The sequence below is a fragment of the Hyla sarda genome, chromosome 6, assembly GCF_029499605.1.
Source record: "Hyla sarda isolate aHylSar1 chromosome 6, aHylSar1.hap1, whole genome shotgun sequence".
NCBI lineage: Eukaryota > Metazoa > Chordata > Amphibia > Anura > Hylidae > Hyla > Hyla sarda.
In genome coordinates this window covers 167,548,467-167,573,309 of record NC_079194.1, presented here as the reverse complement: position 1 = coordinate 167,573,309, position 24,843 = coordinate 167,548,467, and the positions used below count along the sequence as shown (strand labels likewise).

The 24,843-nt window shown below is 41.0% G+C and overlaps 1 protein-coding gene across 3 annotated transcripts in view; it reads left to right on the top strand.

Moving 5' to 3' along the window:
- SLC7A9 (solute carrier family 7 member 9) overlaps nt 1-23,702 on the top strand; it is a 124,948-nt gene extending 101,246 nt beyond the window's left edge. For all 3 annotated transcript variants that reach the window (XM_056525747.1, XM_056525748.1, XM_056525746.1), the window contains 6 exons: nt 9,385-9,508; nt 11,114-11,217; nt 12,284-12,380; nt 15,968-16,117; nt 21,293-21,467; nt 22,330-23,702. In XM_056525747.1, the coding sequence (XP_056381722.1) occupies nt 9,385-9,508; nt 11,114-11,217; nt 12,284-12,380; nt 15,968-16,117; nt 21,293-21,467; nt 22,330-22,400 (721 nt within the window). In that variant the 3' untranslated portion in view covers nt 22,401-23,702. The remainder of the gene's footprint in view (nt 1-9,384; nt 9,509-11,113; nt 11,218-12,283; nt 12,381-15,967; nt 16,118-21,292; nt 21,468-22,329) is intronic.
- Nucleotides 23,703-24,843: the final 1,141 nt, after the last annotated feature.

The following is a 24,843-nucleotide window of genomic DNA, read 5'->3' as shown; positions in this document are numbered from 1 at the left end:
CACAAAGACGTACTCTACCTGTGATTCCAGCAAGATCTCCATCACCGGCGGAGCAGGACCCAGCAAGTCCACCTCCAGTCTCTCCCTATGTGTTGGGAGCCCCTGTTGCTGCACCTGGCTTCTTGGGGAATCCTGTGCTTCCCACCTACAATGGTGACCCTTTTACATTGAGAGACTTTAAAGAAAAGTTTTACAGCCTCTTCGGATTTTATACATCACCCCCTCAACAACAGATACAGCTGCTTCTGGGACAGCTCCAGGGACCCGCCTTGGAGGGTATTGGGGCCCAGAAAGGTTGTGTGAACCTCAGGAAGCGGAGTTTAGAGTAATCGCAGGGAACGGGATAACAGTACCCAGGCATGGCTACTGGGAGCCCACGGTGCAGGTGGGAAAGCATGTCCTTGAAAGGCAGGGTGTGATTGTCACCAATGTTAGGGACGAAGGGGCAGCTGATTTCATTTTAGGCATGAATATTATGAGGCACTGTTTTGATGATATTGTCTGTGCACTACGTGCATCTCTCCCTCACCTGTCACCCCCAGGCCGGCGAGCTGCCCAATACCACCTCAAAATCCTCCAAGCAGAACAGAAGTTCGTGAATCATCAAGGTGAAATCTGTCGAGTAAGGATTCAAGATATCCGAGCCGTTAGTCTACAGCCACAGACGGAGACAGCTATTTGGTGTCGTGCCTGACCCGGGGTGAAAAATCAAGATTACCAAGCGCTCTTGGAACCCCTTCTACTGGAAGATTGCCCCTTGGTGCGAGCCGCTAGAAGCCTGGTAACAGTACATAATGGGAAGGTTCCAGTGAGACTTATTAACCTCTCTCAAGTTGCGGTCCAACTACCCAAGTATACCCCAGTGGCTTCCCTGCACCATTTGGATGTCAGAGATGTGGTCTCGAAGTCACAAGTGGCTCAACGAGGACTTGACAAGAATCCTGCGGAACCTTGGTGGAGCCAACTGCAAATAGGAGGCGAAGATACCTCCAAGGAACAGGTGGAAGGAGTCATCCAGGTAGCTAAGAGATATCAGGAAGCTTTCAGCATGTTTCCCACAGACTTCGGCAGGACCACAATGATCAACATAAGATTCTCACTGGGGACAATCCACCCATTAAAGGGAGACATCGCCCTGTGGCTCCTGGGATGTATCAGACCATAAAGAAAATGCTTGTGGAGATGAAAGAGGCCGATGTCATCCAAGAAAGCCAGAGTCCTTGGGCTGCACCTTTGGTCCTGGTGAAGAAAAAAGATGGGACTATCCACTTTTGCGTGGATTACCAGAAATTGAACAGCATAACTCATAAGGATGCCTATCCTCTCCCTCGCATCGAAGAATCTTTGACTGCATTGGGGTCGGCCGCCTACTTTTCCACACTGGATCTGACGAGCGGCTACTGGCAGGTGCCAATGGCAGAAGAGGATAGAGAGAAGACCACATTGAGAGACCGGATTGAGAGAAGACCTCATGGGTCTCTTCGAGTTCAAAAGTATGCCCTTTGGACTGTGCAATGCACCAGCTACTTTCCAACGCCTGAGGGAGCGATGCTTGGGGCATCTTAACTTCCAGAGTGTCCTGTTGTATTTAGATGACATCATCGTCTATTCTCGGACATATCAGGAACACCTGGATCATCTGAAAGAAGTTTTCCAAGTCCTTATCCAACATGGACTCAAGGTTAAACCTTCTAAATGTCACTTGCTAAAGCTGCAAGTACACTATCTGGGACATGTTGTCAGTGCTCAAGGAGTCCAGCCTGATCCAGACAAGGGGAGTGCTGTGAAAGAGTGGCCTACACCCAGGACGGTGCGAGACGTCCGAAGTTTCCTGGGATTTGCTGGATATTACCGGCGCTTCATCCCCCATTTTGCTCAAATTGCTGGACCCTTAACCGAATTACTGAGAGGAACTGCCCGGGATAATTATAATGGGAGGCTCCCCATACAGTGGGCTGAAGAACAGGAAGATGCCTTTCGAGCACTGAAATACCTCCTCACAGAACCCCCCATTTTGGCGTATCCTGATTACAGCTGGCCGTTCTGTTTGTACACAGACGCTAGCTTTGAAGGTCTGGGGGCAGTCTTATCTCAAGTGCAAGATGGCAAAGAGAGGGTGATTGCCTATGCCAGCCGGCATCTCCGAGGTGCTGAGAAGAATGATGCCAACTATAGCTCCTTCAAGCTGGAGCTTCTGGCCCTGGTCTGGGCCATTACTGAGAAGTTTAAGGACTATCTGGCTGCTACCCCTTTCACAGTCTACACTGATAACAACCCCTTGGCCCATTTGAACACTGCTAAGTTGGGAGCGCTGGAACAGCCTTGGGCCTCTCGGTTGGCCAACTATGATTTCAACATTAAGTATCGCAGCGGAAAAACCAATGTTAATGCGGATGTACTTTCTCGCATGGCCCCGGGAGAAGCACCGCCAGCTGAGGATGTGTGGGAAGATGTGGAAATGCCTCCCTTCTACCGGAGGTTCATGAGCCAGAGTGCTCTAACTGCCCAGGCGGGTGAATCTCCCAAAGTCCCTGAAGATCTATCCACCTGGAAGACACTTCAGGATGAAAGCCGGGTTATCTGGGACCTCCTAGACTATTGCCTCCACAAGAAAGTGCCCACTTGGGTGCACAAGGCCCACGGGGACTTCGAGTTAAAGCGGCTGTGGCAGCAGAGGAAAGGGATGGTCTACCGAAATTCCCTAGACCCAGTTTCCGGAGACCGCATACATCAGATTGTGGTTCCCAGAAGAGATGCAGCCATGGTCCTGAATGCCTATCATGATCAATCCAGACACTTCGGGGTCCATAAGATAGAGATCACCGTCAGAAGGAGATTTTACTGGATTGCGATGCGGGGAGACATCGAGAAATGGTGTGCCGAGTGCTCCGTGTGCAACGTGGTAAAGAACCCCCGAAGGGACGCAAGAGCCCCTTTACATCCCATCTGTACAGAAAGGCCGAATCAAATTGTTGCCTTGGATCATGTGAAGCTGGGCCCCACTCGATCTGGCTATTGTCATGCTCTAACCATGGTGGATCATTATTCCAAGTGGGTGGTCGTGGTCCCTGTCAAGGATCTTACCGCCAAGACTAGCGCTCAGCTCTTCTATCGACATTGGATCCAACCTCTGGGTTGTCCCAAATCGGTCCTCACGGATCGAGGAACCGCCTTTGAAGCCCAGTTGTTCCAGGAACTTTGCCAGTTGCATGATTGCAAGAAGCTCCGGACGACGGCCTACCATCCCCAAGGGAATGGGCTCTGCGAGAGGATCAATCAAGTGTTCATCCAAATGCTTAGAGCTGCCTCTGTTTCAAAGCACGAAGAGTGGCCTCAGTTGTTGCCGGAACTCCTAGAAATTTACAACAACACTGTCCACTGCTCCACGGGGTACACGCCTTTTTTCCTGATGATGGTCCGACACGGCCAATTGCCAAAGGATCGAACCTTCGGGCTACAGGCACCTTTCAACAATTCTCCTCTGGGTGTCAGAGCATCAACGAAGAATTGAGGAAGCCAAAGACATTGTTGAGAAGAAAATGGGTGAAGTTCTAGAACGCCAGCAGAAAGATTATAATCAACTTGCTTCGGCTCAGCCCTTACAGCTTGGAGATAAAGTGTGGCTCAGAAAATTTCCTAGAACCCATAAACTGGACTCCTTGTGGGAAACGGAGCCATACACCATTACTGCAGTCCCTTATCCCGAAACGGACGTATACAAGATACAGAAAGACGGGTTCGAGCCACAAGTGGTCCACAGGAATAGGTTAAATGTGTGTCTGAAAGAAGATGTGCTTGGCCCATCTCCTCTTACTCCTTCTGCTCCTCCTGCTACTTCTACTCCACCTCCAACAAGGCCAATGAGAGAATATGTGCCGGGGGAAGGAATTCATCCCACTATGGACGTTCCTTTGTTCCCATCTCAGCAGCCTACCATGTATTGGGGTATACCGTTCCCAGCTTCATCCAGCCAGCCGCCACTGGTTGCTCCACCCAGACAGTTGCCGGTAGCCGTACCGCCTAACCAGTTGCCAGTAGGTGTTGCTCCCTGTCAACCACCATTGGTTGCTACACCCAGCATCAGTCCTGCTCCAGTGACTGCTCTAAGTATTAATGCCACTACTCCACCTGTCTTCAGAGAATCCCCCAGTCCCACCGAAGGTATTACTTCTGTTTCCAGCCCTCCAGCTGGTCCCTCGGGGACTGAAGCTCTTGAAGAAACCCCAAGTGAAGGAACTCCTGATGACTTGGGGGTGGTGTTGCGGCGGTCTCAAAGGACTACACAGGGCAAACTACCCATAAGGTACCAGGACTCACATTTAGTACCTACACACATAGTACCTTTGGTTACCCACTTCAATGCTCTGCCTATCACTTTTCAGTACTCTAGATTACTCTCTTAAATGTACTACCTCAAGTTTCTCTAGTACATACACCAAAGTAAATATCTCACTCAAGAAAACACTTTAGGGATTGTAGCATATTGATACCCGATTCCTGCCACTGTTAGGTACACTTCTTCTTCTCCTTCTTTGCGTGTGTGAGATGCTCTGCCTGGCCAGTAGGTGCTCTTGCGAATATAGAATTAAACACGTAATTCTTAAAGTAACCTAGGTAGGTTATGTGAAGTGCTCTAGGGGTAAGTAGCGTGTAGCCGATAGACCCTAGCAGCCAACCTTACTGTGACTTAGCTTCCGGCTAGCCAGTATATCCTTTCGTGTACTAACAGGTAACTTAATGTTGGCGAATAAAATGTGTGAGATAATAAAAATGTCTAGTCAGCTTGAAACTAAAAGTATAGAGAGCTGTACTAATGTTTAGTTAGCCTCATAAAAATGTGTAGAGGGCTAATAAAATGTCTTAGGAGCTAGCAACTACATGTCAGATAGCTGCCTAATTGTCTATTAAGCTTTAAAGTGTATAGTAAGTTTAATAGAATGTTTAAGAAGCTAGAAACTAAAGGATAGATAGCTTTGTTAATGTCTAGATAGCATTTATGTCTAGATAGCACCAATATCTAGATAGATTTCTATTGTCTAGTCCAGATACTAGTAAGAGTATCAGAGAATGTAAATGTGTTAAATTTTTATTTAGGATGTATAGCAAATGCAAATTTATAGATCATCTGTTCTAGTCCTAGTCCCTCTGTCTTAGGGGACAGGCACCGAGGTCGACTTATCTTAAGTAAGGGGGTTTGTGGTGTCCCGGTACCGCATCCTATCCGGTACCTTTGTATATAAGTCCCCATAGCCAGAGTCCCTAGGACGTTGGGGTTCTTCTTAACTAGCCCGCCCCTAGTCACCTCTCATCTATGTATTAGTTATCTAATAATTCTTCAGGATTTGTATATATATAGGATTGTGCAAGTGTATATAAATGGTTAATTACCTATGCATAGCGTAACAGGACCTGCGGGTCACGTGACCGGGTGAATTCTATGGTTTTATGCTTGAGGACCTTTGGAGGTTCCTGTGATGTTTATCTCCCATCAATCCTTGTAACGGTGAGTGACAGTTGATTGGACCAGTAAAAACGGCCCTGCCCATATAAGGGAGCGACGGCCATTGCTCACTCTCTTTCTTTGTGGGCTGTTGATGGAGAAGGATCTGCGCTGCTGTCATCAGTGAGTTTAGGCCTGAGCCTTGCGGCGACGACTGATATCTGCTAAATTGTGAGTGTGTCAATCCCTAAACACTCTGCAAGATCACCGGACCTTATCTATCCCCTAAATCTGGACGGATCTTCGCAATATTCCCTAATTCAGAGACTTTTATGAGAAGTCAAGGTCCGCAACAACTGCCAGTCAATGCGCTAGATAGAGATGCACTGTATTCCTGAGACTGTTACTGTTCATTGGATGCACCGCAAGCATTTAAGTAAAGTTATCCAAGTTCAAGTACCTTGTGGACCTTCAGTCATTTTATGCGTGGACCTTCAGTCATTTTATGCATGCACCCATCGTTACTGGGAAGGGCGGCGATAGGCCAGAGAATTACCTCAGCATACTAGCCCTCAGCCTGGCGTCACGAACTATAGGGTTAACCTTAACCCCTCATCTACCGAAACAACACCCCAACTACCATACACCCCCCCCCAAGGGCTACCACAACTGTAAATATTGATATCAAGAGAATATATGTATAGTTTAACTCCTATGTGGCGGGAGGGATGTAAAGAAGTCTTAGTATGTTTGACATGCATGACACTGTCTAAACGGATTGTATCACCTTATTTTTATCTGACTAGAGGCAGGTACTAAAGCATGTTTTTTTTTTTTCTAATTTTGCTTCTATTTTTCCATTTTTTGTGCATTTTATGGAGGCAGCTATCTTGCCAAACCTGTTTTCAACAGCATTTAGCGATATGCTTTACAGCAGGACCAATAGACAACAATAGACTGGACCTGTCACACTCACATGAAATGAAGATGCTACTGGGCATGGTGAATCCAATGTTATCTGTATACTGGTTTCACCTTTCACTGTAGTCCTGTATGTGTTTAGAAGTCTCAGCTTAGTTGTAGCCCTAGTGGCCAGAATGGAAACTTCAAGATTTCAGAATAATTATACAATATAGATTGTAAAATGGAAAATTAGAAACACATCAACAAAAATTCTTATGATATAGTTAACCTAAAAACCTGATTTAAACAATGGGTCATTTTCTGATGATGTATTTCCTTTAACCCCTTAGGGACCTTGCCAATTTTCATTTTTGCTCTTTCGCTTTTTCCTCTTCACCCTTTTATAGCCATAAGTCTTTTATTTTTTCATCTATACATCCATATGAGGGCTTTTTTCTTGCAGGACCTATTGCACTTAGTAATCACCTTATTCATTTTACCATAATGTATGCTCCAAAATTAGAAAATAAAATATTTGGGAGGTGAAATTGAAAATTTTTTTTATAAAATATTGCAAATTTTGGGAAGCTTCTAATTTACACTGTTAAATATGACTATTAACCCTGCAGATGGGCAAGTGTAAGGATTTGAGTAATTCTGAAAGAGCAAGATTGTGATGGCTAGAATACTGGGTTAGAGCTTCTCCTAAATGGCAGTTCTTGTGGGGTGTGCCCAGCATGTGATAATGTGCCCACCAGTGAATTCGTTGACCAATGAACAGGCACCCAAAGCTTATTGATGCATGTATGGAGTGATCCGATCCCATAAAAGAGCTACTAGCACACAAATTGCTAAAAAGTTAAAATAGAATCTGATGCCAGGTTTATACTGACTTTATTAAGTGCAGCAAGTAGTCAGTGCCACCTAGATCTTTAGCAGTGTTTTATATGGTATTGTTTTCAGAAAATAGGTTCATCAGGTGCAATGTGACCCTAATGCTAGGTTTCCTCTAAAATATATATTCACATTCTGAAGACCCCCCAGTATGCATGAGCTGTGTGCTAACTCCACCCACCCGTTACTGTATGACAGTTACTCCCAGTGCACAGTAAGGCGACTTTCACAAAGGACACGTACAGTGTGCAAAATGTCCATATTTCATTAGACTGGCAGCCTTGTGAATAATATTTTTTTAATCTTTCACATGCTCCAGAAAAAAAATCTACTCAGGATCTGTGTGGAAAGTGACCTGTAGTGCGGATTTTCAATCTGCAACAGACCCATAACATAATGTGAAGTCCTGTAGATTTCAAATTCACACTGGAGGACAATTTCTTCACATTTATTATGTATTTAAGCCACATTGTCCACCACAGCTGTCAAAGAGTGAGGCTTAAAGGGGTATTCCAGGAAAAAACTTTATATATATATATATATATATATATATATATATATATATATATATATATATAAATATATCAACTGGCTCCAGAAAGTTAAACAGATTTGTAAATTACTTCCATTAAAAAATCTTAATCCTTTCAGTACTTATGAGCTTCTGAAGTTAAGGTTGTTCTTTTCTGTCTAAATCCTCTCTGATGACACCTGTCTCGGGAAACGCCCAGTTTAGAAGCAAATCCCCATAGAAAACCTCTTCTAAACTTGGTGTCCCGAGACAGGTTTCATCAGAGAGGATTTAGACAGAAAAGAACAACCTTAACTTCAGAAGCTCATAAGTACTGGAAGGATTAAGATTTTTTAATAGAAGTAATTTACAAATCTAAAAGAAAAAGGAAGGTTATGTGCAGCTCACAATTAAATATTCCCCGAGGTCAAATGGACAAGCAGCTATACCCAAGCTGCAATATACAAATGTAGAAAAAAGAAGGATTTTTTGTCCAGACCTCCAGGAGAATAGATGCTATAATTAATGCAGTAATAAAAGATCGTGCTTCAATTATAATTAACTAAAATGTATTTTATTAAAAATTCTGATATATACATATATATATCAGAATTTTTAATAAAATACATTTTAGTTAATTATAATTGAAGCACGATCTTTTATTACTGTATTAATTATAGCATCTATTCTCCTGGAGGTCTGGACAAAAAATCCTTTTTTCTAATTTACAAATCTGTTTAACTTTCAGGAGCCAGTTGATATATATATATATAAAAAGTTTTTTCCTGGAATACCCCTTTAAGTTGCAATATGGTGCACAAAATCCTGTTGCAGTTTAAGCCAACAAATAGTTGGTCTAAACATAAATCTGCCACATCCTCAAATAGCGTGACCCACTGTGATAAATTAGTGTGTTCTTGGACTGTCCAGTCTAGGATTACTTTATCTTAGAAAAAAAATGTTATTGACATATTGCACACCTATTTCCACAATGGCAAATATGTACCAAAATGCAAATAAATTGTGCAGATTTGCAATGGTGGTCCTATGGGAAAACGTAAAAGTGATAAAGATGTTTATCCGTGGTGGTGGTGGTGGAGCCTGGCACTCATGAATATGATGACTACACCATATTAACAAGTAATGAACTGCAGAAAGCATAAACCTGCTGATAGATATCCTATGCTTGCTTTGTATATGACTGTGTAACTGTAGATTGGTCAGAGTGTCAATGCTAAACACTATCCAACATGCACTGAACTGGACCCTGACACAATGAAAGATGGCAGTCTGCTTAAGGCATCCTGTCACACCACACCAAACAAGTCCAATCCATGGATGCACCACAGCGCAAGCTACAAATGTAAAGACTGTGCTGCTAACAAATTGGTGCCAGATACCACAAGACACCCTTTAGTTCAGTTATTACTGATTGATGCATATCAGCTGTACATATATCATTATATACCAGATGCCCAGGTTCTAACCAGCACTAGCCTTATCACTGTATACAATACAATGTATAACTTACACTTACTGTACTTACTTGACATACTTTTTTACTTTATACAGTTTAAAATAGGAAGTTTGTTACTGTTACATGCTAATATAATATTTTTTTACTACTTTGGTGCAGAAATCTTCCTCTATCCATCATACTTGGGATGCCATTGGTCATGGTGTGTTACCTGTTAATCAACATTGCCTATTACACTGTAATGACCCCCACCGAGCTCCTTCAGTCTCCGGCTGTTGCCGTGGTAAGTGGTCCAATTTGGGTTTCCAGCAAGCAGCAAGGAAACCTGGAAGATTAATTGGGGCAAATTTAGAATAACAATAAATATCAGAATTCTGGCGGCATGCATCTTATCACATTTAACTTGTGTTGTATAGGCAACTTGTTTGCCTCAGCAATAGATAGGGACTTAGCGGTAAGTGTGGGTGGCCTAAACATGGCATCATGCAGCATTGTGCCATAAAGTAATTATTACATGGTCTAAACTTAGATAAAACAGTATCTTTGTCAAATTTATCAGCAGGAGCCACGGTGATAGAGTAAGAGGTGATTAGGCAGTCTAGGATTGCATCAAAATTTGATATTAGAAATTATTAGTAAATCTTCTAAATTGTGTTTATTAAGACTAAATATCTGATCTATATCAGTGGGTAAGACAGTTTTGTGACCCTAGTGTAGAGTTACACAACTTGCTATGCTTACAGCCCTCTCCACCTCATCTCTGGGAACCCTCAATCTCATGATATTTGTGGGTCACAGAGATGGAGCCTTCCACCTATCAGAAAGTATCTTTTGGATATACTACAAATGTATGACATAGTAATATCTCAGTTTAAAACTGTAAAGATGAGCACTCGATATTGTTCAGAATTCCCACAGAGTGTGAATTGAGCAGTGGCCAAACATGAGTGCTACCACTATAGTCACTCAAGGCATATTGGGATATTTGACCTCTGTCCTTGTAAGTAGAGGGGACCCTCGTTGATCAGCTAGACATTCCTTATGCTGTCTATAGGGGATAAGAAATTTTAAAAGGAAATGGAAGTCACTTAGCTTTACCTTAGGCTCTACTGTAAGCATAATAGGTTAGAACTCATACAGTCTCATTTAGAATAGTATCACTGGCCAAATGGTGTGCACTTCTGCCTTCCAGTGATAAATAGTGTTGCTCGCGAATATTCGCAATTCGAATATTATTCGCGAATATCGCATATTCGCGAATTCGCGAATTTCGCGAATATAGCGCTATATATTCGTAATTACGAATATTCGTATTTTTTTTTTTTTCTTCACAGTACACATCACAGTGATCACCCCTCTCTGCTTCCAGCTTGTGTGGTGTAAAGAAGGCTCTAATACTACTGTGTGAGACTGGCGTGCAAAAATTCGCATATGTGAAAATTAGCATATGCTAATTTTCGCATATGCGAATATTCGCGCATGTTAATTTTGTATTTGCTAATTTTCACATATGTTAATTTTCGCATACGTGAATATTCGCATATGCGAAAATAAAACGAGAATGTGCGAATATTCGCGAATATATGACGAATATTCGTCCATATATTCGGGAATATTCGCGAATTCGAATATGGCCTATGCCGCTCAACACTAGTGATAAACACATGTAAGCAGTATCAATCACCTAACTGGAGCATCTATCATCACCTATAATCAGTGCTCTAAAAAGAAAATCTTATGGATTAGATTGTGAGCTTCTGAGATCAGATACATGTGAGAACCTATATATAACCCTGTAGAAAGTGGGCTTTATATAAACAATCAGAATTACAATATATATCCCAACATTAGAATTCTGCAGGGATTTGTAAGAATGTGTGTCTTGCAGACGTTTGGAGATCGTGTTTTGTATCCAGCATCTTGGATGGTTCCCTTGTTTGTGGCATTTTCAACCCTTGGATCTGCAAATGGAAGCTGCTTCACCGCTGGCAGGTTAGTGATAAATGCTGCCTAGACTGGGCATAGGAGACTGTGACAAGTCATAAAAGAATTGTAGACTTGAGTAAGATGAAACCAAGGTGGAATATAACATTTCTCATCATAGAATAAAGTTAGCTATTATGACCATGCTTCTATACAGGTTCCTAGGGTCCTAAAGGTTAAAGGGGTACTCCGGTGAAAACCTTTTTTCTTTTAAATCAACTGGTGGCAGAAAGTTAAACATATTTGTAAATTACTTCTATGAAAAAATCTTAATCCTTCCTGTACTTATTAGCTACTGAATACTACAGAGGAAATTATTTTCTTTTTGGAATGCTCTCTGATGACATCACGAGCACAGTTCTCTCTGCTGACATTAGTATAATAATAATAACGCTTTATTTATTGTTGTCCTTAGTGGTATTTGAACCCAAGTTCCCAGCACTGCAAGGCAGCAGTGCTAACCACTGAGCCACCATGCTGCCCTTAGCATACATCTGCTATGCATGGTTGCTAAAATGGACAGAGATGTCAGCAGAGAGCACTGTGTTCGTGATGTCATCAGTGTTCCAAAAAAAGGAATTTCCTCTGTAGCATTCAGCAGCTAATAAGTACTGGAAGGATTAAGATTTTTTAATAGAAGTAATTTACAAATATGTTCAACTTTCTGCCACCAGTTGATTTAAAAGAAAAAAGGTTTTCACCGGAGTACCCCTTTAAGCCTGCCTACCTATTCGACTGTATAGCCAGGTAGATTTGCTATTCAGGGTTTTGGTAAAGCTGGGTGCCAACATCCTTTTGCACTAGCTGCTCCAGAAAAATTGGTTTTATATTAAGCACTTCACACAATCAGATAAATGAGGAACTTTATATATTTTCTGGTTATATACAGTAAAAACCTCCGTATCCTGACCAGATTTTCTCTGAGAAGACCACTCCCATAGAAGACCACTTATTAATGCAATTTTGGGTGGCCATCTCAATAAAGTTTCACTGTATTTTAAAGGTAAATGTGATTTAGATGTAAAATGTATAATAAATACTGATAAGAATTCAACTTATTGTTGACTTTCCCCAGGCTTACATATGTAGCTGGTCGTGAAGGACACATGTTAAAATTCCTGTCATACATCAGCGTCAAGAGACTGACCCCGCTGCCGGCCATCGTGTCTTATGTACGTCATAGTAATATCTTAAATTATTATCAATCACTTTTAAAACATTCAGGGGGAGATTGACCAAATCTTGTGCAAAGCAATACTGCCCATGGCAGTCAATCAGATTGCTGCTTTCATTTTTTAAAAGATAAATGAAAGCTGGAATCTGGTTACTACAGGCAACTGCTTCACTGTTCCTTTGCACCAGGTTTGATAAATCTCTCTTTTTACCCCTTCATAGTAAGTATAAAAATCACAGATATGACACAAAACAATGTTTAATAGCTGAACTTTCTGGCTGCATGAAACAAACCTCACACAAATGAAAAGTTAATTACAAATTACATTTTCCAGATCAAGTAGAGAAAAACATGATGATTTCACCTTGTTATTTTCATTTCTCAAACCAATGTTAGGGTGCTTTCCATTTGTAGACTTATGCCAAGGGAAATGTGCTTACAGTTTTTACCCAGCTGTATTTGACTGAGAAAGAAAACATTGCCCCAATAAGAGATAAGAGAGTTGTCAATTGAGTCAATGGAGAATATTATAAAACTCCTCCAAGATGGAAATCCAACACAGATTGCAGCAAAATATATTTGTATATAAAATTTGATGCAGGAAAAAGCAAAATATGAAGTATATAAAAGGAAAACATACAGGTAGACCAATGATGACATCAAAATAATATGCCATAACCGCTTACGACACACAACAGATGCATATGTGTGCGTGCATGGTTACTGTGCTCTCCATGCAGAAACAACACCCCTTGTGACCCCTATACTGTAATAATGCATTCATGATGTAATATTGCCCAATTAAGTCCAAACAGTATGAAAAAAAACAAATACCCAGCTAGCACTGGTTCCAACGATAAATTGAGCAATCTATGAGCCGTATGAGTGAATGGTGGAGTAGGGAGTTAAAGGGGTACTCCAATGGATAACATTTCATTTATTTATTTTTTTAATCAACTGGTGCCAGAAAGGATAGGTTTGCTATCGGGATTTGCTCCAGCTCTGGACAGTTCCTAAAATGGACAGTCATCAGCAGAGAGCACTGTGGTCAGACAGAAAGGAAATTCAAAAAGAAAAGAACTTCCTCTGTAGTTTACAGCAGCTGATAAGTACTGGAAGGGTTAAGATTTTTAAATAGAAGTAATTTACAAATCTGTTTAACTTTCTGGGACCAGTTGATTTAAAAAAAAAATTTTTTTTCAAGTGGAGTACCCCTTTAACAGCTCCTGCTCTGCCACTGTACTTGCTTTCATCTGTGCACATACAGTGAAGGATGGTGGTCACCCAGTGCTAGAGATGCCCCTGAGTCAAGGTTTTTGATTGTAATGTGACAGCAAAGGTCAGGTTTACACATTGCTGCCATTGCATGACAAAGCTTTAGCCTAAGATAATCAGTCACCACTTTTTAAGAAAGCTGGATTAATTTTTTATATATATTTTTTTTTAACTCTGCTTATTAGATTTTCAAATAATTTTTTAAACAGTAGCAGTAATATCAAAAAGTGCAAATAGTAATGTGCAAAGGCAAGTGGGTAACGCAGTACCCATGGTGCCACGAACATGGAATCATAAATAATGATACAATATAAAGTAAGCAATAAAGAACATGGGTCTAGAAAGAACCACTCTCACATACATGCACCCATACAAACCACAAGCAAGACAAACGGATAAAAAAAAAGGGGGGGGGGATGGGCAAAAGGATAAGGGCAGGTAGGTTTAGTGTAAAGAAAAACATCCAGTATCCTTAAGAAAACTCCACCACCGGGCAAACAGTAACACTCAGCCTGATATCAGGGTAAAGGGTCACGGAGACGCAAAGGACTTAAAGTATTTCCCAGAGATGCCAAACAGTTGCACTCAGTGTGACGGAAGGGCAGAACAAAAGCATCAATCTGATCCCTTGAGTAATGGATAGTCAGAGAAGTATGCCATTTGGCAAAGAATTTTTTCGCACAACGCTCCTTATGCCGTTCTGCGTCCATTCTGTCAACCTCCAAATAGACGTTCAGTTCCTCCACCACGTCAGCTATGGCTGACATCGCAGATTTGATCCACTCACGGAAAATCACCCGTTTTGCCACTAACAAGATAACAAGGAGAAAACGGGGCACATTACGTAAACCCACAGCTTCCTCCTTAACAAGGTCAACAGAATGGAACAGAAGTGCCTGAGGGGACAGGGGGACCCGCACCACCCAGGACATTTCCTGCTCCCAAAACTCCTGAGTCTTCGAGCAACCCCATATCCCATGATAAAATCTGTGCCTGGGCTACCACATTTAGGACAGGACATGATTCTATCAGGAAATGAAGAAGAAACCGGGAGATTAAAGCCTAAGTAAGCAAAATGCATGATTCGGAAATAAGTTTCCCTCCATCGTTCATTGATTACATTAGCTTGGACCTTAGTCCAGCCAGATAAGATTTGGTCACTAATCTCAGAGTCATGCAATAGAGCCTCCCACTTTGAGAAGATCTAATTTTTGGAAACCTTCGATAAACGAGCATTGAAACATCTATAGAAATCTGACAGAAACTTTGCTAGGTAGTGTGCCCACAATATCATCAAAGGCAGAGGGCGACACCTTAGAGGAAGGGTCTCGCAAACAAGACCTGCAAAAACAGAGCAACTGTGACACCTGAAGGAAGTGAGGGTGGCAAGGAAAAGGAAGACAGGAGTTCCTGCGGAGTGAATCAACGCTTTTCATCAGCATGCATCAGTTGCCGAGCAACTGAAAGGCCCCGAAGGTGCCCAAGATCAAACAACCTATTTTCACGGCCCTGAGGGAATTTTGGGTGGCCCCAGAGTTCGAGGTGCCACACAAAAATAGTATTTTTTGGTTGCACCATACATTTTATGGTAAAGTGAGTGATGGCATTACAACAAACAACTGGTCGCGCAAAAACAAGCCCTCATACTAGTCTGTGGATGAAAATATAAAAGAGTTGTGATTTTTTGAAGGCGAGGAAGAAAAAACGAAAACGTAAAAATAAAATTGTCTGAGTCCTTAAGGCCCAAATGGGCTCAGTCCTTAAGGGGTTAATAAACCTCAATAATCATAAGAAAATTGTCTACTTAAAAAGTTGCAAAAAAGTAACCAACAAATTTAGAGCAAAAATATAGTCTACATATAATGATAAATTTTCCCCAATGCCTCAAAGGATTCAGGAGGACAGAACAACGCACAAACTGGAATTTTTATTTTTGATGATTCCATATATTTTCCCCCATATTTGTTCAGAAAAAAATATATTTGTCAGAGATGTACAACATGATGCCAGAATATTAGCTACTTAGGGTGTATTCACACATACAGTATCCTGCGCATATTTAATTCTCAGGATTTGAAGAGGCAGATTTTATGCTGCAAAGTTCAATGTAAACGAATTCATTTGAAGCTGTGTTCAGTCAAATATGTGCAAAATACTGTACGTGTAAATACACCCTAAACAATATTCTTTAAAGTAAAAAAGCTGAGTGATAATCCTGTACTGGGGACAGTAGATCTTATGGCCATGTGAATTATCCCTTATTCTGTTTACTTCTGTGTAACCCTGACTTCCATCTTCTTCTTTTCCCAGGGCATTATTGGAATGTTTTACATTATCCCGGCTGATATTAACACCCTCATTAACTACTTCAGCTTCGCTGTCTGGTTATTTTATGGAATAACTATTGCTGGCCTCATAGTCATGAGATTCACAAAAAAAGACATGAAGAGGCCGATTAAGGTAAAAAACAAAGCCCGGTAACTATACACAGGGCGTGTTTAAAGGGAATATCATGAGCAAAGTATAGAAGTGGTCCAGTTCATCTAAAATAGAAGAAAAATGATAAAGCAACTTTGTAAATAGTCTACTACTTTGTATTTACAGTCCTTACACGGTTATTTTTGTCTCTTTAGTAACAGACTACAAACAAGGCCTGTGTTATCTGATCTTCCAATCATACCATTTTTCTTGCTTATGTACAGGTTATAGTAAGAAAGAGGAGTAATTAGGGACTAGGGGACTATTAATGCAGGATAAAACATAGACATGCCAGGAGCTGTATGTACAAAATGTTTAAAACATTTTACTAAAAATTCAAAGTTAAAATTTGATGAAGATCAAAACAATACAAAAATTTTTGTTTTTTGTTAACATAACCTTTATAAAGTGTACCTGTCATTTTACGGGACTGTTCAGGATAAGCTTGCCTGTTTGTGTATATGAGGATCAGCACTATCTTTGGTCATTATATAACTTGTATATGACATTTTTAGCAGATTTCTGCCCAACAGGCTTCATCTATAATTTGCATAATGTCTATGGTATCTATATGGTGACTTGTATAAGATTTACACAAAATCCATAGGTTGAACGCCTGTAATCTTGTGCAAGTCTCAGGCCAATGCTGTTGTGCATAAATGTAATATAAATGATAATGTAATATATCCTGATGCCCAAGCTATAATTGATTTTTTTTCCCCAAAATGTTTTATTAAGGAATAAGTCAAGTTCACACACATGAACATAGCACCATGAAAAGGCACACACAGATTTTTTACAATATAAAATCTACGAGAATCAGAACGAGAATATATTCAAATAGCAAAATCAAATAAGAATGGATGTGTGCTTTAAAGGAAATTTGTTAGCGCAGTCCCAGGTACAGAGCTGATAAACACCAGCTGTTAAGGTATAGATATATATATATAGATATATAGATATATATATATATATATATATATATATATATATATATAAAACTTACAGTAACTGTCATAAATAAACCTATAGCTAAACAAGACATGCAGACAGCACGCCTCCTTACCATCTTGCTTTCCCTGATTGATGTACAGGGCTCTGTGCTAGGAGCCAAGCTCTGTACATTAATCATGTGGGGTAAGGTGGGCAAGAGACATGCCATTGCGGCTCAGCACTGACTGTTTAGCTATAAAAGAAAAATGTGGTGCTATAAGTTTATAAAGGGCCATCATTGTAAACAACAGATTTCCTTGAACGGAGCTCCTACTGCTCTATGGCACCTGGGAATCTGTAGGATTTGAAAGTACCTATGGTTCTAGACCAGTATAATGCATTATTGCTTCAGTGTATGAGAAGGAAAAAATAGCATTTACTCAATAACATATGTAGTTTATACTTCTTGCTGTATCTAAATACAATACATTTGTAATGCAAGTCATTAGACCCTTTAAAATGTTGTTATGTTGTGGACATCATTCTTTAATCAATACCTCATAATGACAAAGTGAAAACAGAAAGTTAGAAATCTTTGCCAATATATTAAAAAAGGAAACACTAAAACATTGTTTGACATACTGTAAGTATTCCGCCCCTTTACTCAGAGCACCTTTGGCAGTGCTTAAATCCTCCAGTCTTCTTGGACACGATGCCACAAGGTTTGCACACCTGGATTTGGGTATTTTATGGCATTCTTCTCTGTCAGGTTAGATGGAGACAATCAGTAGAAGCCATTTTCAGGTCTCTCCAGAGATGTTCAATTGGTTTCAAGTCAGGGCTCTGGCTGGGCCACCCAAGGACATTCACAGAGTTGTCCCTAAGCCAATCCTATGTGTGTCTTGGCTGTGTGCTTAGTGCCATTTAGAGAGATGTATCAAAACCTGTGCAGAGGAAAAGCTGACTAGTTGCCCAGATTACTTCTTTATTTTTTTTTTAAAGGCTTCTGAAATAAGCAATCTGATTGTTTGCTATGGTGATTGGTTGCTATGGGTAACTGGTCAGCTTTTCCTCTGCACAGTTTTTGATAAATTTCCCCAATTGTCTTGTTGGAAGGTGAACCTTTGGCCCAATCTAAAGTCCATTGTACTCTAGGTCAGGTTTTCATTAAGAATATCTCTAAACTTTGCTCCATTCAACTTTTCCTAAACCCTGACCAGTCTCCCTATCCTAGCCTCCCAAAAAAAAAAAACCCTTGCATGATGCTGCCACCATCATGTTTCTCTATTTGGTTGGTTTACTGCACGTGATGAGCAGTGCCTGGTTTACTCCAGACATGAGGCCAAAAACGTTAATTTTGGTTTCATAAGATCAGAGGATCTTGTTTTGCTTACATTCTACAAGCAGCACAATAATTTGGCGTAATATTGGCCCTGTGTCCTTGTAGGACAGGTGGCATTTTTAAGAAGAAATTAATTGACACTATTGGCTGTGCTGCATGTACCACCCCGGTCTATTTTGTTAGACGGGTCATTTATGATCAATCTGTGAGGCGCCGGTGGATATGTTTTTCCCTTGCATCGGTAATGTTCCGAACGGCATTCTAACAGAGCTCCCTTCCCTGATCTCAGGCGCTTTCAGGTATGTAGATGTGATGTCACATGCCTGTTCAGCCAATGAGTGGCTGAGATGGGACACTGCTGTGCCCTCTGATTGGCTGAGTGGGTGGGGGATGTCACGTCACGTCACGTCACCCAACCTGAAAAACCAAGACAGTGGGGAATAAAGTTGTGTTATGTCATCAGTGATGCTGGAATAAGGAAGGTAAGAGTTTTTTTTTCTTTTACTGGCCCAGTCCCTAACAAAATTAGAAAAGAAAAAACTTTTCTCTGGACTACCCTTGTGCTGCCTTTGTACAGATAATCCCTGCAGAAAGACAATGTAAGGGTTAATTCTACTGTGTCCAATAAGGCTGCAATAAAGGAGAATAGGGTTAATTAGCTCAATTTAGACTAGATAGTGAAGGGTTATAATACGTGAAGACAGCCAAGTATGAGTGTGTTCAGAAATATGGTAAAATAGTTACTGTGTAAATGTACACTGTTCTCAAGGCTGTAACACTGTGCTAAGGTTTGCACAATAATATTAAAATAAATAAATTATATACATTTATTAGCTGAGCATATACAGACAATGACTACTTGGCCAGGCAAAAAGTCCTGTGATAAAATGTAAAAACTGCCTGAGGTGATTTGTATTGAATAAAAGGGAAAATAGTAAAAATAAAAGCAACAATAGATCAGTCCAGTAAAAATCTAAATAGAAGGTCCCTCTAGAAATGAGAAGAAAATAAGGATGTCTTTAGTTTCAAATAGCAATAGCAGTTAAAGGCTGTGACATTAAGTGTTACGGTGTAGTATTACAATTTACTGAACAATCGCAAGGGTGCTGACAACAATAGTTCAGTGTGAATACAAGCGTAAAGAGGTGTCAGGTGTAGGAGGTATTATTACACAGTAAGGGGCAAAAAGGGGAATTATTTTGTAGTGGGCACAAAGGTGGGCATCATTTCAGTATAGGGCATTAAGAGGAGTACTATTATTGTGCGGTGAATAAAATGGGCACTATTAGGGACCATGCACAGAACAGAATTTAGCTCCAGAAAAATTGTGTGCGAAGACTCCATGCTCAGCAGGCTATGACTGAATGAATTAGCGCTATTACCACGTGGACATGCCCAGTCCCCCATTGCAGTCATGCAGTGTGCACAATGCAGCAAAGTCCCATTGAAGACAATGGAAGTCTGCTGCACTGGAAAAATTCTTGGTGGAAATTCTGTAGCGTACACAGGCCCTTTACTTATCACTGGGAAGATCACTGTTTTAGTGTGTGGGCACTATTGTTGTATTTATAATGACCTTATGTTTAAATTGTTATTTATCCCCTTTGATGGCTTTATTAAAGGGTAGCTCCCACCATCCTATTTTTTTTTCTGTCCCTGCCAATTGCCAATCTATCCCTAACCCCCTCCCTGCTTTAAATTTTTCTTTTTACTATATTAAAAATAACGTTATGTTTGCCTGGTAGTGTGCTCACTACCAGGCAGACTTCCCCAGCAGGCACCACGTCACTGATGCCTGCTGGGGAAAACACTTCCGCCCTTAGTTTATCTACACAGGGTGCCTCCAACTGTTTCACCACTACAACTCTCAGCTTGCCCTGACATCTATAGGCTGTCAGGGCATGCTAGGAGTTGTAGTAGTGAAACAGCTGGAGGCACCCTGTGTAGATAAACTATAAGTTAGTGCCATGCGGCGCTACGGCGCTAGCCCATTCACTCCGTCAAAGCCCCCCCCGCCCACATACCCCATTCCCTCCATCACAAACCCCCCGCCCGCATACCCCGTTCCCTCTTACTCACAGATACTGCAGAGTCCGGCAGCGGGCGTGCAGGGGCGGCGGCGGCGGCGACGACACGTGCGGGAGGAGTGGCCTCCCAGCCAGTGGCCGGGGAGCCAATGCGCTCGCTCCCGTCTGTCTGATTGACAGGCAGGGAGCGAGAGCAGCCTAAATAAAAAGGACTGATTGCTAGGCCAAAATCTGTCCTTTTTCAGGCGTGACGTCACGCCAGGCTGCAGCCGGCCACTAGGAGGGAGACCCCTAGTGGCCAGTTTTCAAATGTAAATTACACCATGTTAATAAAAAAAAATTATAATAATGAAACTATATTAGAGATATGTTGTAGTACATATGTACTACAACATATCAAAAAAAAAAAAGTTGGTGACAGTGCCCATTTAATTGCTTGCCTACACTTGAGGTAAATGTGAGGTTCTCTATCACATTTTCTTTTTATTGTATCCCCGCTGCTATGTTCACGTTTCTCTTACACTTGTATATTGTAAAACTTTGAAAAAACTTTTACTAGATTTCATCCATTGCGCGCTTCCAGAATTGTACTTCACCCCAGCTAATATAAGTTAATAGGGTGGCGCTTTGACCCCAAAATTGCTGTGGCCAGAAATCTATGCTGCGTAGAACTGTCATACGTGTTGCAAACCATGGGTGGCTGTGACTTGACAACTCCATTAACTCACATTATCTGAGATGCAGCAAAACTCAGTGTAACATGGTGATTTCCGGTCATACCACCTGCAGGCTTCACTTCAGACCAATTCAGACCTGTGCTCCTGTAATTACACATCTTTTATTTCTCCTATTCAGGTCCCAATTGTCATTCCCATCTTGATGGTTCTGATCTCTGCATACCTGGTACTGGCACCAATCATTGGTGAGCCCGAGTGGGCCTATCTCTACTGTGTGATCTTCATTCTGAGTGGCCTTATCATTTATTTTCCTTTTGTTCATTTCAAAGTCAAATGGATGCAAAAGATAACAAGTAAGTGATGGAAAATAGTGTTAAGCCAATTTTGTGGATCCTGCACTCTATAGTGATTTAACATAGATATTCCATGTTATTTGAACTGGAACATCAAATATCAAGTATATATGCATTACAAGGGTGATATATAGAACTTGGAAAAGTTTACTTATGACATTTCCATTCGAGTAAGCAAAGTTTTGATTAAAAATAAAATGCTTTTAACCTTTAACCACCTTCTCCAAATTAAAACTTTCTTCTAATTATGTTAGGAGTTTAAACATCTTACATCAACATTATGCACAATGACAGTCAATATCATCTTGTTTACATAATTTATTTGCATATTACTTACACATCAATAACCAACCAGATAGGTCTCCGATTGCTTGGCTGTCATCACCAATTAGCATTTTCTCTCTGCATGTAAACAAACCCACAATGCATGTGCCCATCTGTACTTTGACTGGTCCCCAAGCAGTTGTTTTTGTCCATTGCCATGATACAGCTAAACATTCCTGTCATCTTAGCATCCACGACACCCACCCAAATCGGGGGCCACCACGCCCCCTCTATATAGTTATATGGAAGAGCCGAAGATTGCCTAATGGCTCTCCCATAGAGCTATATGGAGGGGGCGTGGCGGCCCCCACTTCAGGCTGGGTCGTGACGTCCCGCTGTGGAAGAGAGCTGGGGAGAGAGAGAGCTTAGACCCCCACTCGATCGGATAGGGGATAAGTGTTTGTCCATGATACTTATACTTTAATTCTTTGGGAGGAGTTTGCATCAATATTTAGGGTTTACTGATTACTTGTTATTTTTTTTGCCTATATAACATTCTGAATTGTTCCTATCTTAAAGTAAATGTTTATTATTCCAGAGCCAATCACCATGTACATACAGATGGTAATGGAAGTGGTTCCTCCTGAAGAGTCCAAGAGCGAAGACTGATAGGCCGAAAGAAAATACCGTGCAGCTATTTATCAACTCTATCATTGTACATATTGTAAATGTCACATGACTCAGGAAAGCAGCCGCACCAATTGTATTGTCCCACAGACAGGACAGTTAAGGGTTTTCTATGGAGAGCTTACAATCTCACCACTAATGCTGGGTCTGTACATTAGTCTAATCTTTCAGGGCTGTCTCCTTAGTTTGTAAATTTTTGTTTACTGCTTGTAAATGTATCTCTTCTACTTCTGTGTTCATTGACATAATATAAGGAGGATTAAGAACAATACATATTTACAATAACAGCATCTTCACTAGTAAAACCTTCGTGCATTGAAAAAAAAAATTTGCTGAAAGGTTACGCTCCTGTCTTTTTGCTGATAGTTCAGTTATTTTTCTTGGTGAGCTTCTGTACATGTCCTTTTAGTTTTCCATCCACATCTAGCAGCTTTATTTTCTTTCTTTGATTGGATTTGAGAGTTTCATTGGCTGTGTGCTTGGGATCATTGTCTTAGTAAAATGACCACTGTTAGGATCTATTTCTCCCTGTGATCAGTCAACTCCAGCTGTGTTGATTAGCAGACAGATTTAGGCTAGGTTTCCACTTGTTTTTTTTTTTTTTTGCAAAAACGCCTGTTCTGCCGCATGGTGTTTATATTGTGAAAAAACGCTGCGGGCAGATGTTAGCTGCAAGTCAATAGTTAACTGCAAAATGCCAAAGCCACTTGGAGTTTTTCAGTTTGGCGTTTTTGGGCTCCTTGGCAGTTTTAAAAAAAACGACCTCTTGTTGAGACTGGTGTTTTTCCTGAAAATCTTGGCATTTTCCTCCCATAGAAGTCTATGGAGTGAAAAAACACCAAGAAAAATGCCATGTGGGTTTTAACTTTGGCGTTTTTACAGGCGGTTTTTATTCTTTTTTGTACTTTAGCGATCCAAAAAAGTGATGAAGATACCTTTTTTTATTAACATTTTGAAGGGTATCCATTAAAAAAATAATAAAAAAGATACAGTAGTGATGGAAAAATTTTATTTAACGAAATGTATCTTTTTTATAACAAAATTTTAAAACATTTTTAAACAGGAATCAATTTATGTGAGCAAAAAATATAGCCAACAATTATAAAAATGTAGTGTGTGTGTGTGTGTGTTTTTCACTTTATTTTTTAGGTGGTACTAGCATGGAACACACACTGTTTCTTGATGGGAGTAGTAGTACCTGTACTAATTAAAAGATCACCGGGGTCCCTTGTATAGATGCGGCCGGACGCTCTCCTATGGTCTCCTGCACTGCTGTATATATACACATTCATATTTCCCACAGAGAGCTGTGATCGGCCAGATGGTTCCAGCCAATCACAACTCTGTGGGAAATATGAATAGGTGTATATACACGTCAGAGCAGGGGATCATATAAGAGCAGCAGCCGCATCTATACATTATACAGGAGGATCACAGCAGGTGTCAGGAGTGACACTCGCTGTGATCTGTCTATTAATGCAGATACTACAGCTCCCAGAATGTGCTCCATGTTAAGAGCAGTAGTACCTGCAGTAAGGGACAGATCACAGTGTATGTCACAGTCCTCCTGACACCCAATGCAATCCTCCTGATGTGAATGTCGGGACTCAGCTGTGCTCATGGCTACAGAACCGGGGAGAACAGCTGATGCTGAGCAGTAGATATACATCGTATATCTACTGTCCAGCAAGAACTTACAGTGAGCCTGCAATGTGTATACAGTATACACATTGCTGGCTCACTTTACCCCTTGCTGAGCTGTGCGCTATGCGCCTGGACATGTAGGTTAACTTTTTGGGCGGTATACACTATATACAGCTATCTTTAGATACTTACTTCCCTCCAGTTCCGGCTGGGTCTGTGTAGCTCTGCCCCCTAGTAATGACATAATTAGGGGGCGGAGCTACAGACGGGAGCCAGGCTAGTAAGGGTGCGAGGCTCTGCTCACATTCTACGTTTTGTGTAATGTGAACAGACCCTTCTGCCAGTGTCTTCCCAGCCAGGGAGACTCCAGCTGTTGCAAAACTACATCTCCCAGCATGCCCAGACAGCCAAAGGCTGTCTGGGCATGCTGGGAGATGTAGTTTTGCAACAATTGGAGTCTCCCTGGCTGGGAAGACACTGGCAGAAGGGAGGCTCATTGTTTGGGAAGACATTGCAATATGGGCGCTCTCCCCAGCGGACAGTGCCAAAAATGTACTAACCAATATATATATATATATTTTTTTTTCTTCTCGTTTCAGATCCGTGTATGCAGAGGATTACAAATTCGATGGATTACGATGGTTGAACTGGATTTTTTTTTTGTTTTAATAAAACGGTTAACAAGGGCTGTGGGGGAGTGTTTTTAAAAATAAAATAATTTTTCCAATGTGTCTTTTTTTTTTTTTTATTGAATTTTCAGGCTTAGTAGTGGAAGCCAGTC